Genomic DNA, 18,531 nt, shown 5'->3' with positions numbered 1-18,531 from the left:
CCTCCGGCTCGCTCTCCACATCCAGCAATGTGCTCTCACTAGAATTGGAAATTTCCTGGAGACAAGGTTTTTTGTTCTCCACTTCCTCTGCTTCATCCTCTGCTGGAGGATGCGTTGTCATAGCTCCCACTCCGTCAATCGTCAGTAATGGCGGCTAGAGGATGTTATTCACCACATGATGGCCAGTCGGCACTTGACTGCACCCAGGAACGGCATTCATTATGTCCACGATAGCTCTCGAAACATGGGGCTGGGGGCCTATTGGGTTGGGGTTTGTCCCCAACCACCGCGGTGGCTGCGGACGCGCATAATCAAAAACAGCGCACTCCGTACCTTGCACTCGACGTACCGGAATTCAGCTGGAACTCTTGCTGGCCTACACGAGGACCAGTGGGCTCACGAAAATGCGGTCAGACACAGAATGCCGACAGGAACTTGACGGAGTGCGGCAGAACAGCGACCGAACAGGACCACCGCTTCTTCTCACCGGGGCTTTTCAACAGCACTGACATTTCACCTCCATCGAAATACGACCGTGGCGACCGGATCGCACCCGCGTATTTAGGGTCAGCAGTCGCACACCATAACCACTGAGCCACCGCGGTGGCTAAATGTGCCTTGTAGCGTCGCATCCTTGCCATCCATTCTCAGTTCTGATAGATGGTTGTTCGCTTCACCATGTGGGTGTTTTAAAAGCGATAGTGCTAAGAGCTGCGTATTGCAGAAAATGCGTCATGAGTGTGGTGAGCGAAAAATCACGCGCATGCCTCTGGCGGGGGGAGCGTACATGTTGGAGGGTACATGTCCGGTACTGAGTGGTGAGCGGGCTGTGTGACGTCACGAGACAACATGGCATGGTCGTGTTGGCAGCAGGTCTTTACATAAGATGAGGGGAGAATCAAATCCGTGAGCCTTAAATCCTGAGTCAGGCATGCCACCCTTAGGCCACGCAGGCACGCTCGTATGGTTTGGTTAAAGCGGGGCTTTATGTCGGGCGGTCGTTCACAAAAGTGGTAGCGTAAGACTGTACGCTAAGGAACATGTGTGAGACAATAGGGGCACAAATTAAGAGATTCGTGATATGATGTAGGGTAATTGGTATTTCTTGGACCCGGTAATTGATTGGAATTAAGCTTAAGGGGTACGCTGTTTTGAAAATAAAGTGAATTAACGCAATCTACTATTGAAGACGGAAAAGTTTAAACCCATGCATTCTCTCTACCTCAGGCACATAGTGACGGTACCGCGTTCTTGAGCTCATTTTTCGTTCTCGATTACCTTCTGGTTTAACTGCCAAAAAAATTTTTAACAGGAAACTGATTTTTGGTCATGAACGTATTATGTGTGGCGATTCTGAATATGGGCTCAGCTTCACGGAAGACTTGAATTGTATCCGACTTAAGTATGAAAGGAACTCAATTTTTTCGCTTCTGTTCCCAGCGACCCCCCCCCCCCCCTCCCACCACCACTGCCTCATCGCGGTGCTTCTGGCGCGAGGTATCGCGTTATGGTGCATGTCTAACTCGCCAAGGGACGGAGAGTCGCCTCCCCTTTCTCGCCCTCGTCGGCATCAGGGACCGCGTGACCCATAGCGTACAGCACACGTGCTTCCTGAATTAAAATTTCGGTGTTCCTAGTTTGAATTGCCCTTGCAGTTGTTCACGCATGTCGACAATGCTTTGAGCAATATTCCGCAACCTCTGAACAAAGCACTGCTGAAGGAAAAGCACCAGCGGAAGAAAGCAAAACAACTGAGGCAAGTGGGAACTGAGGAAAGAAATCTAGACACAATATAAGGCGTTTCAGCACTACGATTAGGGTCCTGTGATTGGTGGCAAGAGAGTCGGACCAAATACGTAGTCTTTCAGCTTACTTAATGATACATGCAATGAACCGCATGCATAAGAAAAAATTACATAACGAAACAAACGCATTCTGATATCTTTTCAAACTCATAACAAATGTTCTTGATTTTCATAAGTTCTGTAATGAAATCGAAGTCGCGTCACGCGATCCGCTGGCTCCTTCGTGCTTGATTGATCACGTGACGACTTCGACAAAGAAAAGCGTGCTCGACGCCATCTATGTGCACAAAGCATCGACAGCTGCGTCTGTAAAAGATCCCACCTGCCTTAGACAGCACACGCAGAAGATTAATCTTTGCTTTGCCACCCTCGTCACTTGCAGAATGTTGCCAGATCATAAGAATGCCCCACCACGGTGGTTCCGTGGTTATGGCGTCCGACTACTGAGTCGGGAGACCAGAGTCTGATCGCTGCCGCAGCAGCCTCGTTTCAGAGGGCAAACGCACGGCCGCCGTGTGCTCGCAAAGCGCGTTGAATAACCGAGGTGATCTAAGTTATCCGGAGCCCGTTACTGCGGCGTCCCGCACAGCCTGCGCCACTCTGTGACGTTAAACTGTAGAAACCAGCCCTGAGACAATACATGCATGTAACTTTACACGTGCAACCAACGACGTGCTGCAGTGAGCGGAGTGCGCCGCTCCGCATTGCGCTCGGACTCTGTAAGCATGCAGTCAGTCAGGTGCGCTTCACAGCAAAGCAAGCACGGTGCCCTTCTTCACTGCGGTGGTGGTGAAAAACATTACTATTGGTAAAGCCCTTATAGTTGAAAATTTCAGAGGTGGGCTGGCTCCTGGTTGTGGGAGGTGGCCGGCAACCAGCGTCTGATGGCGACCTTCTCCGCCCACCGCACCAGCCTCAGCTGCGAGGCCGGGTCAGAGCTAGAGACCACCACCTACCACCCCTCCCAGTCCGCGAGGGCCCATCGGGCCGGTGGTTGCAGTTGTCGGCAGATAAACAAATTTTTTTCGCCGCAGTGTAGTGTAATGTATGTAGTAAACGACACGATGCACCGCCTCCCTGTGCGCCTGCTGTGCTTCGCTTCAATGCGCGGCCGCGACGGATGCGCTGGCTGCGCCGAGAGCAGCTACGCTGAGCAGTGTTCGCACTTGCTGCGGACGACCCTGTACAGGTATGATGGAAGAGGCTGATTTCTCTTGTTAGTCGCAAACTGCGCTGCCGAATAAATATCCGAACGTGTGCTCTGCCCTCACATGAATGCGCCTAGTGAAACAAGGAGTGCTCGGATGCCATATTGTGGCACCTCGGTGCCTACTCTTCACCGCTGTGATCCGTGCATAGCTTTCTGCCGGTTGCTGCTTATCCGCCGAAAATAGAAAGATATTCACACTGACTTCCCTGCAGATAAAATTAGATGGAAAAAAACATACTTTATTGGAATGACCGCAAAAAAAAGAAACAGTGCACGCCGACTCACGATCAAATTAGCTCTATGCAGCCAGTAGCAACCAGGGCGGAGAGATTCATTTTCCAACCCTCTGGGGGACGCCAGCGGCGCGCCTATTTTCTGGCGCATCCGCGGCATTTTTTTTGTTTTTCCAAGTGGTCAGTTGCCAAATGGTCGTTCATTCGAAGTGCCTCACTGTGCCCTGCCCACTGCCTCATTTCGCCCCAGGTATACAGCAAAATGCGGCATTTTGCAGTTTTAAACTCGAAAAGGCTTTCTGCGTTCCAATTAAACTGGCCTTTTATATTTGTTGAACGTACGTAATGCCTGCACGGTAGAGATTAATTTTGATATGTGTTTTTGATATATCTGAACAAAGATAACGGCGAAAAAATCTAAATTCGTGTGCCGTTTGGCCCCTCTCTCTCCTACTCTAAGAGCGTCAAGTTGATCGTTTTCATTAGAAATTTATCGTGCTTTTTGTTAATATTTTGGTCCTTTCAGAGGTACAACACCCTATACACGCATTCGTCTCGAGCCCTTCCGGAAAAGTTTATGGTACACCAGTACTGCTTGTACTTTGGGCGTATGCACGCATGTTTTCAGGATAAATTTCAGATTTGAGCTGAACTAACTACTATCGTATCTTCCTGTCTGTCAGCCTTGCTCTTGTTTCAGTACGCGGCGTGGCAGCCTGGTCCTTCTACAATATTCCTCCATGTCCCCAAGAGAAGCACTGGTGGGTGCTAGTGGGATTGCAGCTGCGACGGAGAGCTGCTGCCGTTTATATCAAGGAACGCTGCTTACGTTCAGGCGTGTGTTGCTCACACAAACGGCGCTGGATGTCAGGTGGACACGTTGTGCCGTCGTTCTCCAGGGTCGCTTTTCACCATCGTCGTTGAGTTGCATGCCCTTCACGACGTAGCCGCGCATCATCTCGGATGCAACCATCTGTAGACGACGGAATAAGAAAAAAAGAAACGTTGGCACAGCTACAGTGGGAGGACACAAGGTATCGCTATTAAGGCAAAATCAATGCGTGGCTCATCGGCAAAGAAACCCGGCGTCGGCGTTGATTAGCAGCAGCAGACCAGAAAAAAAATTAAATACCTTCCGAAAGTACGGAGAATTGATACCCAGAATTTTCAGGTTGCAAGGCGAGCACCCAAGCCATTGGCCACAAAAACGCGTTGCTTCTTGGCGAACAAAAGGCGAACCTAGTATATGCGTTGCCTCACGACTGCATGCTAACAAGGTTGTGTGTGATAAAAAAAGAATAGAAAAAATAAAAACACAAAATAAAGGTATAAAGCAATGCTTTCGCATTCAAAGCACGTAAGTAGTCGTAAGTGACCTTGGTAATTTTAAGCACAATTTTTGTTCATTCCAGAAGTCAGACATCCGAAATCGTTGCTCTTGAGGATGACTGCATGCTCCGTAAATGAAGGTGAAATGGTTTTTTGAGAATTTGAGCTTCTTTAAGAAATCGAATCCATGACGCTTCGGGGTAAAACGTGCCAAGTAGTTTTGCGCTAGCATTTCAAATAGTGACCTAATCGAAGATTAAAACAGCAATGATAATCAGGCTTCTCCTCACTGCGTTGGAGAACCTCGTGATGACGTCTTTGTTGCCGAAATTTTAGACATGTGCTGCTATCGCCCACGCGCTAGCGTGCGTTTTCCAACACCGCCAAACAATGCTTCCTGGGCGTCACCTTAAGTGGTGTCGGTTTACTTCCTGGAAAAAGCATTTTCATAGCTGGAAATGCAGTGCCGACCTACGTGACGTCATCGCTGCGTCTTCTGCCCGTCGCTGTGCACTGCAGAGGACAACGAACGCAGATGTGTCTTTATAGTGCCATTACATCACCATTTCCAATCCTTGCACAAAAATACTTCGCATGCTTTACGTGCAAGCTTCACACAATCCACCCCTTTAAACTCGTCAAATTATAAAACCTTTTCGCCTGCCCTTTAAAGGACAGGACTCCGTGCGCACTTTTTTTTCCTTGAATCCTTGCCTGATATCAGATTACTGCATAGAAAGAAACACCCGGCTTCATCCAGATGCGGGCCCGCATTTAGCCAAATGGAATTTGAGATGAATGACAGGCCGTTTAGGTTGTTCAGCGCGCGTTGATCAATCGTTCTCACTGGCCGGCATATATTCTGCGACGAAGGTGGTCTCGCGACCAGAGGTAGAAAATTGCCCTCATTTTTACTTTTCCTCCCTCACCCTCATTTTTGAATCCATGGCCCTCCCTCACCCGCGCCGTCACTTTGAAAACTTATCCGGCCCTTCATCGCCTTCACCCTCCCTTCGAACAATTTGCTGGCCCTCCCTCGCGCTCACCCTCATCCACACTCACAGTCACTTTAAAATTCGAATTATATTTACTAATCGGCAACTTCTGGCGTTATTCCTGAGTACTAAATATGCAAGACAAGCCCGCAAGGCTCTCTTGAACGAGAGGCTAGACACTTATACTGTTGTGTGTGTGCGGGTGCGTGTGTTTGAGCTGTTTGAGCTAATACGTGAGACAAAACCGATACAGTTACGAGTTGGGTCCTAAAATATCACTCTGGCTTTATTTCTTGGACGCACTGTATGCATAGATGTGCCCCGCACTTATAACATTTCATTTTTATCTTTATTTATTTTGCTTATACTGCAATCCCCAGTGCGGATTTTAGCAGGGTGGGATACAGATAAGTAACCACAACGTAATAAGAAAGGCAATAAACACAAGAACAAAGTAGAATAACGTAGCTTGAAAATTTTAGAAAATAATCATACAGAACAGATTTTTAAACGATACTGGAAATAAATTTCGACATATATAATTTCGAAACGTGGTAATTGGTTAAAAGATTCCCTTGAATTGCTCTTCGAGCAAAGAATACTTCAAACGGCTATTACGCGGCGCAAATGGCGTTACTGTGCGGCTATGTATTTGCCTAGTGGCGTAGCCAGATGAAAAAAATTCTCGTGTGATATCTGTCTTATAGTGGCCGTAAAGAAATTGAAAGACGAACTTTATTCGCGACACACGGTTTCTCTGCGTTAATAGGGTAAAGTCTCCTTTGGTAAACAGTTCTGCAGGTTACGTACGTCCAAATATATTTTAAATGATTGGAGCTGGTTTTCTTGGCACCATTTCTAACTTATTAGTGTAAAGTTTAGTGAAAATCTCCCAAATAACGTATGCATAGTCTAGAATCGGCAGAATCATGTTTTTGTGGGCGAGCAGTCGGACAGAAGCAGTAGGAAGTCTCAAAGCACTCCTCAGAAAGAACCACTTGCGATAAACATTAGCCATAATGTAGTCAATGTGCTTAGTCCAAGTGAAGTCACTAGTGACCAATAGTCCGAGATACTGATGATGTATCTCGGGAAAAGTTTAGATAGGATGAATATTTAGGTTTGTTGTCTAAAGCGGCGTCTGCAGTAGTGAGCAGTACAGCATTGTGGTCCGATATTCTATCGACTATCTAGCTGTTTGGTTTCGCAGTAATTGATGCGATAACAAAAAAGAGGGCGAGCATTGACTGAGAATTGCTATGAAATATGATATTTTCGTCTACAATCTGCAATCAATCGAAGCCAAAATTTATGCCCAGCATAGCTTCACTTTGGGGGTCGTGCTTTTTAACTGAAAGCTTTGACCAGTCTACTTCAGGCAAATTAAAATATCCTGACAGTATAATACGATTATCGAGTTTAACAATGATGCACAAATATTGTTTAGTTCCTATAATACGGCAGCGGTAGAGTTGGTGGCCTGTACATTGCTCCAATAATATATCTAACATTTCCATAGTACGTTGTGCAAAAAATGCAGCCTACATTGGGTGCATCAGGCATTGGTAAAATTCACAGGGATGATTTAAACCGAATGTTGACATCTCCACCACTACCCTCAGGATCCTTTTCGCAAGAACTATACCCAGTAGTAACGAACTCACTGTCAAACACTATTGTTAAGCCACGTTTCTGCCAAAATCGCTATTTCAGGGTCATGCAAAAGCAGAAGAGCCTCCAACTCAGTTGTCCAGTTTTTGACACTTCTGCAATTTACATTTGGTATTTTCATGGTGTGAATTCTCTTAGTTTGGAGTCAGTCTGTTTTCTTTCTAAGCCTAAAGGTAGGGTCTCTTTTTTTATCTCAACCATACAGAACGCGATTAATGCTTAGCTTATCATAGATTAGATTTAAAGCTTGGTGCCCTCTTTCCCATCTTCACAGCTTTTCCACTGCTAAGTATTTCGCTAACTCGTTTAGAAAAGTCCTCAGCTAATAATATTGAGCTTTTTTGGTGTTTGGATATTGAGCTGATCTTGGTGTTTTTGAGTTAATAGCATGAACGTAATATTGAAAATTTTCCACAGAATTCGAGGAGGTTCAAAACGACTGCTCGCGCCTTATTTATTTCTTTTTTAACCCACCCTGTGGCATCTTTCGACACCTCTCACCGCTCATGGTGCTTGCACAAAGCAAGCCAACGTATTGTTTAAAATAATGCTTACCCACAACCTGACGCAAACAGTTCCAGAACCAACCCATAAAGTCGGTTCCACGAATTCGTTGTTAGATTTGCTGTTCGTCCCTCGCGACATTGTAAATTTTACTGTTTCTGTGGAACAAGGCCTGTCTGACCATCACTTGGCTAGTGCTTCATTTCCCCTAGTACGGCAAGAAAAAAAGAAACACTCATCGCCACGTTACCTTAAAGATTATTTGCGTGCCAATGACGCATCTGTCATTGAACATCTGGAAACCTGCCTTGTTGATTTCGATGATGCCGATGTCTGCGCACTCTGGGACAGATTTAAAAAGGTCTGTTTGTATTGTATCAAAACTTTTGTACCAAGCAGGCACAAAAATGAAAGAAAGGAAACCCCATGGGTGACACGCAATACAATTCAAATGAGGCGCAGGGTAAAACGGCACAAGAGGAAAGGAGCAGATCCTGAAGCACTCAAGGAATTGCTGAGAATCTAGCACGTGCCTTACGTGATTCAAAAATTATTTATTCAACACATCCCTTGAAAACTTTATAAAGACCGAGCCAAGTAAGTTTTGGAATTATATCAGTGAAAAAAGAAAGCAGTCACTCAAATTTTAGTGAACAACACTACGGTATGTGAACCAAAGGCTATTGCTGAGCATTTTAATAGTTATTTTCAAAGTGTATTTTCTGCCCCGAGCACATGTACCGTCAACAGCCGAGTGTATTATCCCGCCGAACTGAATTTTATTTCTTACCCTGGTGTGTTTTCCATGTTACTGAATCTAAAAACCAAAAAGGCATGTGGTCCTGACAACATTCCAAACGCATTTCTGTGACGCTATGCCAAAACTCTGGCTAAATTCCTTTTGATAATTTTTCGCGCTTCAATGGCAACAGGCAAAATATCTGATGACTGGAGGACAGCCTGAGTTGTTCCTGTTTTTAAAAAAGGAGGCCGTCTTCTTTTGCAGAACTACCGTCCCATATCACTGACGTCACCGTGCTGTAAGCTTTCAGAACATATAGTTGCACACTGTATGAACGAAGTTTTAGAAAAAATCTCCTGCTAACTGGCTTCCAGCACGGGTTCAGAAAAGGATTGTCGACGGTAACACAACTAATTACAGTAATAAATTCATTTGCTTCCTGCATAGATAATAAAGGCCAAATCGATGAAATATTTTTGGATTTTAGCAAAGCATTTGATAAAGTTCCTCCTGATAAACCATTCTTTAAAATACAAGAAATTGGCATTCTTGATATTTTAGTAACATGGATTACTGCATACTTAAAAGACCGTAAACAGTTTGTTGAAGTGGGCGGACAACGTGGGCGGACAACGTTCGACCCTCCGCGGTGGCTCAGTAGTTAGGGCGCTCGGCTACTGATCCGGAGTTCCCGGGTTCGAACCCGACCACGGCGGCTGCGTTTTTATGGAGGAGAAACGCTAAGGCGCCCGTGTGCTGTGCGATGTCAGTGCACGTTAAAGATCCCCAGGTGGTCGAAATTATTCCGGAGCCCTCCACTACGGCACCTATATCTTCCTTTCTTCTTTCACTCCCTCCTTTATCCCTTCCCTTACGGCGCGGTTCAGGTGTCCAACGATATATGAGACAGATACTGCGCCATTTCCTTTCCTCCAAAACACCAATTATTAATATTAAATTTACAACGTTCGGGCTCTCTTCCAGTTTGATCCGGTGTTCCTCAGGGAAGTGTTTTGGGCCCTATGCTTTTCCTCTTGTATGTCAATGATATTGTTCAAGTTGCAAACCAGCCAGTGCAGATTCGATTGTTCGCTGATGATTGCATTCTCTACTGAGAAGTTACAAATAAGCAGGATCAGAGTGACCTGGAAAATACTTTGAACAACGTTTTCGACTGGTGCGACCGATGGGGCCTGATTCGAAATGCTGATAAAAGTGTTTATATGCCTATAACCCGTAAAACTATACGACATAGCTACACATATAAAGTAGGCTCTTTCCCTCTTCAACAAGTATCCAACTACAAATACCTACGGGTAACCATAAGTATCAATCTATCGTGGAACTTCCATATAAACAATATCTGCTCTGCTGCGTTTCGAAAATTGTGCTGCTTAAGACATAAACTAAAAAATGCCCCTTCTAACATTAGGCTACTTTGTTATTCTTCAATAATTCGACCTAAACTCGAGTATGCCTGCATAGTGTGGGACCCGTATACTAAACTTAACGTTAAAAATCTCGAAAGAATACAGAGAAGAGCTGTCAGGTTTATTTTTAATGAATATGCTAGGACTGACTCCCCAACTACTTTAATGGAGGTTAATAAAATTGAGCCACTTGAACATCGTAGAAGAAAGCTTAGGTTAGAATTTATTTCTCTCTTATTACATAACAAATTTGGTTTAGATCCCTCATCATTCTTAACGCCAGCACCAACCACACAAACTGGCAACACCATCCCATGTCTCTAACCCCTATATTCGCTAGAACAGACACTTACAAGTTTTCGTTTTTTTCCACGCACAATAACAGATTGTAATCAGCTAATGAAACCATTGTTTCCTGAGTTTTAACAAATTATTGCTATATTGTGTTCTTTTTTTTAAAGTGTTGCGTTTTCTTTGTGGTTTGATTGACTTGTTCCCCCACCCTGCTTGGACTCCGGTGGTTTCCGGTGTATTTTGTAAATAAATAAATAAATAAATAAATAAATAAATCTTGTTCCAGAAAAAACACCATCAATTGCTTTCTTTCCCAGTTCCTCGCTAGTCTCTTCGCTAAGCTCTTTTATTCCGTAAATGATCAGGTTACTTCTCCGGCCTCTGTTTTATAATTCTTCTGTCTGGTACCTAACTGTACTAAGCTGCTCCTGAAGTTCCGATAGTGCCGATTCGCTGTCTTTTAACTTCGTGGCTCAGACATTTAGGCCAGACAATGGTTTCTCAGTGCCATCAATTCGGTGAGTTAAGCCGGAAAGTTCACTCTCAGTAACGATTTGAAACGCCTGCAGGCCCCCTACTGTTGAATTAATCTTGCTCTGGCCTCCTAGCAATTCCGATAGAATATGTTTTTCAATCGGGCCAGGATTTGTTTCAACACCGCCACTAGGTAAGAGATATTTTCATAATGCGATCACGCAAGAAAGGAAACGCTGAACACACAGTGGGTAGGGCATCAGCACTAGAAAGCGATCATCACTTCCGCAGAAATTTGCAGATTTGGAATCACCAGCCTGAATGTCAAAGCAAAAGGGATTGCTTAGCATGCTGCCTCGTTTGCTGCTGCCATGCCCACTGTGCTAACATAGACTGCTAAAATCAGTCAGCGCGTTGGTATGTATGTGTACAAAAACTAATGTAGGCCAAGTGTAGTTAGAAAACAATTCAGTAGCGTATACCACAATAATTACAATGAGTGCTAAGCACAGAATAGTCTCAGAAGACGGAAATTTCGAAGGTCTTAAAATTACGATTACCCGATTGCCTTGAAACTGCACTAGGTGTTTTCAATTTCACTGCTTCTAATCTTCCGCCATGTCGTCAATTACCTACCATGTCTCTAGAAATCTGGTTCATAAAATCAGGCGCGCGATAATGCGGTCACAGGTCTTTGCAGGGACAGAAATAACCGAAGAGAAGTTGATGTTGTTTGGAGAACAGTACAACTTTTTTCTTTTTTAGCACATCGTACAATGCAAAGTGGAGCGAGCGATGATTCACACCAAGGTGGTGAAGGGGCTGGTTTATTTTCATGGTAAGATCACAGTAGTCGCCCTCTCCAACCACATTGCCGCACCGCTTTCCTATACCGCAATACCGGAGAAAACCGAATATAGAAGTTATGACTGTACTGAACTACTCATAGCGTGAATAATAAAAATTCCACACCAACGACGCCAAGAGGCTTTGATTTCACAGTGGAATTTCGGGAAAGCATTTTTTGCGCTGCAGTCATTTCTGTGCAACCTCACTCAGCTCAAAACTGACTCCTTTCCGACAAAGAAGACCTATAAATTGGGAATTCAACAGCCTTACTAGGCATAATTTCTAGGTGTTTTACTCTACACTCTGATCGTCTGGCCGGCTCGGGGCTGATAATGAAAATGTTGGCTCTGGTACCATGATTCCCGTCCGACTGGCAGCCACACGCACGGCCCGGCCAGTACCCCTTGTTATCGCTCTATACAGGGTGTTTCCGCGAATACTTCACACAATTAAGAAAGAAGGCTTTTGAGGAAGAAGAGGGCTTTTTTCGGCGTAGTAGTTCATCACGACGACGGAGAAGTTGTGCCGCAACTGCATTTCGTGTTCACTTCGTGTACCTCCAGAGTGTAGAGACTACGTCTTCCGGGGGATCTTCGCCCTAAGAAGTTGAGCTTTACAATGGGAATTCATAATGGGCCGCTGTCACAAAATTTGGCGCATATTGGAAAGAAAAGTCGCAGCGCGTAAGCAATCGCACCCGCGCTGTAAAATAACGCAAAAACAAAAAAAAGCGAGGAAGGACCCCCGGAGAGTGCGTAGCTTTGCGCGTACTGCTGCAGCTCAGCTCGCCGGCACGGCGCCGAGAGAGGCATTGCCGCGCGCGGCGTGGATTTTTCTAGAATGTCGGAGTAGCCTCTGCTCGTTGCCGATGGAAAGGGAGTAACCTTGTCCGCGCTAAAGTGATACTCTCTCCCCTTCGCTCTTGCGCCGATGAATCGCGTGGCGCGAATGACCTAGATTGTTCAAGAAAGTGGTTGCCGCGCTCGACCAATGGGGTCGCGCGCCCAACGTGAGACCAAGAAGAAACTTGTGCAGTTGATACTGCGTGTATGTGGTGGTGGTGGTGAAAACATTTATTACGGATGAATAGGAGGTATGTTTGGATCAGCCCGTAAGGGACCGATCCGTACAAGCACTAGGTGGAGGTCCCTAGTATGGGACCCCAGTGGCGGTTGCCGCCGCCCGGGCGCGCCCGACTAAGGCTTGTTGGGCCTGTAAGTCGTGGCAGCCGAGCAGGGTCGCCTCCCAGTCCTCCCGGGTTGGGTTGGGGATGGGGGGAATAGCGGGGTTGGAGGGGCAGGCCCAAACCATGTGATAGGTGTCAGAGGACACTGCACTACAGTGTGGGCAGCTGCCACTAAAGGAGGGGTCAAAATGTTTTAGTGCTGCCGGGCACAGCAATGTATTGGTGAGAAGGCGGAGAAGGAGCCGCTCATCCGCCTTCTTCAGGCCTTTACATGGACTAGGGTAAAGGCGATGACAGTTTCGATAATATGTTGTAATATCTTTGAATGTATAGACCGGATTAAAATCGGGTTCCTGATCGGATGGGGAGGAGAAAACAGCCCGGTGAGAGAGCGCGCGGGCGGCTGCGTCTGCTGCCTCGTTTCCTGCCAACCCCTGATGAGCAGGGGCCCATATGAGGTAACGGTGTGCGGGGTCCGTATCCCGTATGCAATTTTGGTATATTCGATAGGCTAGGAAGGGAGTGCAGCCTTGTTCGACGTTCCGACAGGCCCCTCGCGAGTCGGTGATTATGTATTTTGAATTGGAATGTGAGGCCGCGAGAGCAATCGCGACCTCTTCTGCTTGTGTTACACTGCGGGCTCTGAAAGTTAGGCCGTTAACTGTGTTGCTGTTGTGAACTACCGCGGCCGTGTACCATCCCCCGTGGTGAGGGCCGGAGGCGTCCACGTAGTAGACACCTGTTTTGTTGCCATAATATCGGGCTAGCGCTTCCGCTCATGCCAGGCGCCGACCATTATGGTCTTCGTGTGACATGTTTGCTGGAAGAGGCCGCACGTGGAGGGCACGTCTCCACATTTCCGGGAAGCGAAACCTGTCTTCCATTGGAGGGGTGTGTTGGATATGGAGTCGAGCAAGAAGGCGGCGACCCGACTCCGTTAGCGACAGGCGCGTGTACTGGTTTGTAAGGTGCGCCTCCCGGAGCTCCCGGAAAGTGTTCACCACCCCAAGAGCCATAAGCCGGCTGTTTGAAGTAGTGATGGGGAGGTCAAGGGCACGTTTAACAATTTTGCGAAGGATGACCTCAAGGGCGTCCTCCTCTTGTTTCCGTAGGTGGAGATAAGGAGTCGACTAGAGAATTCGACTAGTTACGAAGGCGTTTGCCAGCCGCAAGGCATCCTTACTTCGTAACCCTCCGCGTTTGTTGGAAACCCGGCGGACCATGCGGCCCACCTGGTCCCCCACCTTACGGAGTTTGGCCAATGTAGTGTCTGGCCGCCTGTGTTTGTGGATGTAGAGTCCGAGTACCCGTATCTCAGCACTTTCGCGTATGGGACCGCTCTCAAGAGAGAGAGAGATATTTTAGTTGTGCACTTCTGTGAGGGGCGGAGGTGCACAAATTCCGATTTTTGAGGGGAACATTGAAGACCGCAGCGGCGGGCGTAGCGGTCTACTATCGTCGCCGCTGTTTGCAGGCTGGTTTCAATGTCTCCTGTGCTGCCCTGTGTGGCCCACAGAGTGATGTCATCGGCGTACAGGGCGTGCTGCACGCCGGCGACACCACTCAGCTGGGCCGGCAGGTGCATCATGGCCAGATTAAAGAGCAGCGGGGAAAGTACCGCGCCTTGAGGGGTTCCCCGCGTGCCGAGTAGGTAAGGACCATGGTCTCTATCTTGAATTCGAATGTAGGATTGACGATCCATTAAAAATTGGCTTATGTATTGGAATGTGTTGAGGCCACAGTCGGTGTGACTTAGGTTAGTGAGTATGATCTCATGTGTTACATTGTCAAATGCCCCTTTAAGATCCAGGGCGAGTACTACCCGGTCATTATGGGGGCATTCGAGGGGGTCAAGGACTTCCCGATTGAGTGGCAGGAGGACATCCTGTGCGGATCTGTGTGGGCAGAATCCGAACATGGTGCTCGCAAAGACTGGTTTGTGTTCAAGATATGTAGATAACCGATCCCGCACCATCGTCTCCATAAGTTTGCCCACACATGAGGTGAGAGAGATGGGGCGGAGGTTATCTGTGTCAATTGGTTTGCCAGCTTTAGGAATGAAAGTCACCAAAGCCGTTTTCCATTCGATTGGCAGGGGGGTGTCCCCGCGCCAAATCGCATTGACGTATTCCAGGAGGGACTGGTATGCCAAGTCGGGCAGGTTCGTCAAAAGCTTGACGGTGACCTTATCCTGTCCTGGCGCAGTGCCCCGTTTCATTTTGGCGAGAGCCGCCCGCAGATCATGGAGCTGGAAAGGTTGATCCAGCTCCGTGTTCTCTCTGCCTGCATAAGAGTACGCAGATCCACGGGGGTCTTGGGCTGTACACAGATACTGGTCCCGAGGTTTCTGTGCAAGTTGAGTCGTGTTGCCAGGAAAATGGTGCATGGCTCGCTGCAAATGTTTTTGTGTTTCGGTTCGTGTTTGGGTTGGGTCGAGTAGGGCTCGAAAGAGACGCCAAGTGTTTCGGCTGGACATTTGTCGCGCGGCCGTGTTGCATCTATCTACCCAGTTGGAGTCGGCGAGTTGGGCCGCGTACTCTGCCGCTTTCTGGGTAAGCTCGGCAATTCGAGCTTTAAGCTTTCTGTTGTGTTTCTGGCGTCGCCAACGGCGGACGAGGCTGCGACGGGCTTCCCAGAGGTGTAGAAGGTGGTTATCCACGTCCGTGACCGCCTCTGAGAGCTGGATGTGTGTTTCATGCGAGGAAAGGTGTGCCAGCAGCTGTTGGGACCATTCTGTGTAGCCTTGCGCGGAAATGGGTGTATTATCAAGTGAGTTAAAATTTTGCCTGAATTTCGTCCAATCTGGGATATGGGCTTGTGTTCTGGGACGCTTGAGGGGGCGTGTGCGTAGTGTAGTGTTAATGATGCAGTGGTCGCTACCGAGGGTCTCCTCGGTGTTGAGCCAGTCTGCGTGTTGTATGTTGCGAGTGAAGGTTAAGTCCGGACACGTATCCCGTGTCACGGAATTTCCTAGCCGGGTTGGGTGGACAGGGTCCGTGTGGAGGGTGAGGCCCAACGTGGACGCAAGCTCCGCCAGCTTACGCCCGCGTGACTCCTCCTTGCGATACCCCCATTGCTGACTGGGAGCGTTAAAGTCGCCTACAATAAGCAGGGGATCGCGGCCCGCTACTCTTAGCGCGCGGCTAAAGAGGTCCGCAAAAGTCACTCGCTTTAGTTTGGAGAGCAGTACACGTTGAGTATATGCAACGGTGGGTCCCTGCGGCGGACTGGTAGGAGGGTCACCATTACATAAGAGTACTCTAGTGGGAGGTCGAGATCCACTAGATTTGCTGTGTAGTCTTTGTGGACAAGAAGACAAGACGCGGGATCCTGTTGGAACGTCGTGTAATTTGAAATTGTGGCGCCCAGGCCTGGCTCTTGGAGGGCAACCACGGCTGGTAAGGACTCGAAATTTGCAAGGTAGAGGCGGAAATTGGCCCGCTTAGTGCGGTCCTTAAAGCCTCTACAGTTCCACTGTGTTATTGAAGTTGACATGGCCGAATTGGAGATGGCGGAATTCCTTTGATTAAGGTGTCTCGCCATGATTTAAAATTCTTGGGGGGGGAGGAGGAGGGATTGGCTGCCTCAGAGCCAGCTACTTGCGCCATCAAGGGGGTGATGACGGAAGGAGCGGGGCAGTTGTCCTCATTGTCCGAATCAATAATCAGACCGGTGAATTTTGAAGGGCGGGATACGTCCCTAATGGGTCCCGTCCGACGGAGGAGGCGGGGGTTGTCCGAGATGTGTTTTGAGACCACCGCGGGGACGGCAGATTTGACCTTTGTCAAGATCTGGTCCATGGCGGTCTCGATCATATATCGCAATTTAGAGGTTAAGCGCTCCTCCATCGCAGAGATGGCTGTCACGAGGGCAGGCGAGATCTCCGCGTCGCTCTCCATTGCGTCCGAGTTCTGCGGGCTCGGTGCGGCGGACGCCAATTTTGATTCTAAATTTTGAATTTTGTTGAGCAAAAGCTCATTCTGTGCCCGGAGCACGTCTATCTGTTTTTTGTATTCCGCGTCGAGTGCGGAGACGGTTACGGGGGACGGTGAGGGATCGGAGGAAGAGGAGGCGATCTCAGCCCAGCTGCTCACCTGTTTGTGGTGTTGAGGCGCTGATGCCCGGGCGTCGGCAGCGCCAATTGTCTTGAGGGCCGGGTAGTGGCCAGTGTCTCTGCCGCTGGGCGGTGGAGGCGGCGTCTTCTTCCCGGGCGCTGGTTTCACCGACGGTGAAGAAGGTGATGATGTCTTGTGGTCGGTGCCGTGAGCACCACGCGGCGTTCCGCCACAGGCACCTGGTTTTGAATGACTTGGCTGCTTGCCAGGTCGCTGGTTTTTCGGCACCTCTGGGCGCTTAGCCTTGGGGCCATGCACCTTGAGCTGCCGGAATTTTCCCGTGCAGTCGCGGGAGTTGGTAGCGTGGGCTTGCCCACAGACTGCACAGGACAGACTGCATTCATGCTGCGCCTTGACTCCGTCGACGGTCGGCGCCGTTTGGCCACACAGGCCGCACTTTTCATCCGGGCAGGGGCAGGTGTCTGCTCGGTGGCCCACAGTGCCGCACCGCACACAGGCCGGAATGGTTCTCTTGTACGGACGCACAAGGGTCACCTCAGAGTTGTAATGCACATATCGCGGCACCACTTTTCCCACGAAGGTGAGCGACGCTACGTCGGATTTGCCAAGCTTGCGGATATCGGCAAGCTCTCCAGCACGCCACTGGATCTTGTTTTGGAGGGACTCACTGGTCTCGTGCTTGGCCACGGTGATGACGCCGCGGCACACGTCTCCAGTGAGTTTCAACTGGCCGTGCATGGAGAGCTGGCCCTTCGGTGATGTTAGTTGAAAATCCCGCAGAAGCTTGTCCGCGACGTGCGGCTCTCTGGTGCCTGTGACGATCAGGTTTTGCTCCCATGTGGGGAGCAGGCTGAGGGATGCTGCGGCCTTGGCGCCCAGGCAGTCCGCGAACGCTGCTCCCAGCTCGCCATGTTGGTAGACATCCCTGAGAGCGACGGTCACCCGGGGCTTCAGGATGATGACGATGTCTTCTGGATGAAGACGCGGCAGTGGCTTTGGTTTCCAAGAGGGTCCGGTCTTAGACTGGGCCCCTCCGTGAAGCGCTGCAGCGCTGTGCCGTGTTGAGCGGCCTGCCGACGTGGCGTCCGCTTTCTTGGAGGCGGCGTCCCGCTTGCGGGAGCGGCGTTCCACTAGTTTGAAGAGCCTGGGGTTCTCGATGGGCTCAGAATCCGGACTCTCAGGCGTTGGAGCTGAAGGAACCTCGGACCAGGCCATGGCGTCCGGGTCGTAGCCGCGTTGTACTTTTTGGGCAGCCATCTTGACACGGGTGGGCGACTCACTCACGGCCGAGCGTCGGCGTAGGCGTTAGGCCTAGCGCCGTCGCCACGAAACGCAAGTGAGGATCGGCCCTAAAATGCGTAAATGTTGCCCCACCTGTGTGTGAGTGGTGTCCACAGGTAGCTGTCGACTTCGCGAACACAGACGCGGCTGTGTTGACGGGGTTCCGGCCGAGGAACCGTGGCTCCAGCCAAAAGTTGGTGGAGACGATGCGCTGTATGTCCACTCGCTTCGCGCGCTCACAGCGCCACCCTGTATGTGCGCGCCTGCCCTGGCGCGAAGAACAGACGCGGGCTGCGCCTAAAAATGAGTGGCTGCAACCGCTGTCTGTGAGCCTGAGCCGCCGTTTAAGTTTCCGAGAAGCGTGCCCGCTCGATTCCCGGGAGAACACCACTCGCCCAGCCCGGACCAGCGAGGCAACTTGCGCCAACCTACGGGACGGCCCCATCGGGCTC

The 18,531-nt window shown here is 49.1% G+C and overlaps 1 protein-coding gene across 2 annotated transcripts in view; it reads right to left on the bottom strand.

The window, feature by feature from the left end:
• Positions 1-18,531, bottom strand: part of LOC144119446 (neprilysin-1-like) — a 611,912-nt gene that overhangs the window by 33,708 nt on the left and 559,673 nt on the right. For both annotated transcript variants that reach the window (XM_077652051.1, XM_077652052.1), the window contains one exon: positions 4,078-4,221. In XM_077652051.1, the coding sequence (XP_077508177.1) occupies positions 4,078-4,221 (144 nt within the window). The remainder of the gene's footprint in view (positions 1-4,077; positions 4,222-18,531) is intronic.

Source organism: Amblyomma americanum, chromosome 2, assembly GCF_052857255.1.
Source record: "Amblyomma americanum isolate KBUSLIRL-KWMA chromosome 2, ASM5285725v1, whole genome shotgun sequence".
NCBI lineage: Eukaryota > Metazoa > Arthropoda > Arachnida > Ixodida > Ixodidae > Amblyomma > Amblyomma americanum.
This window is presented reverse-complemented; position numbering and strand designations above follow the sequence as displayed.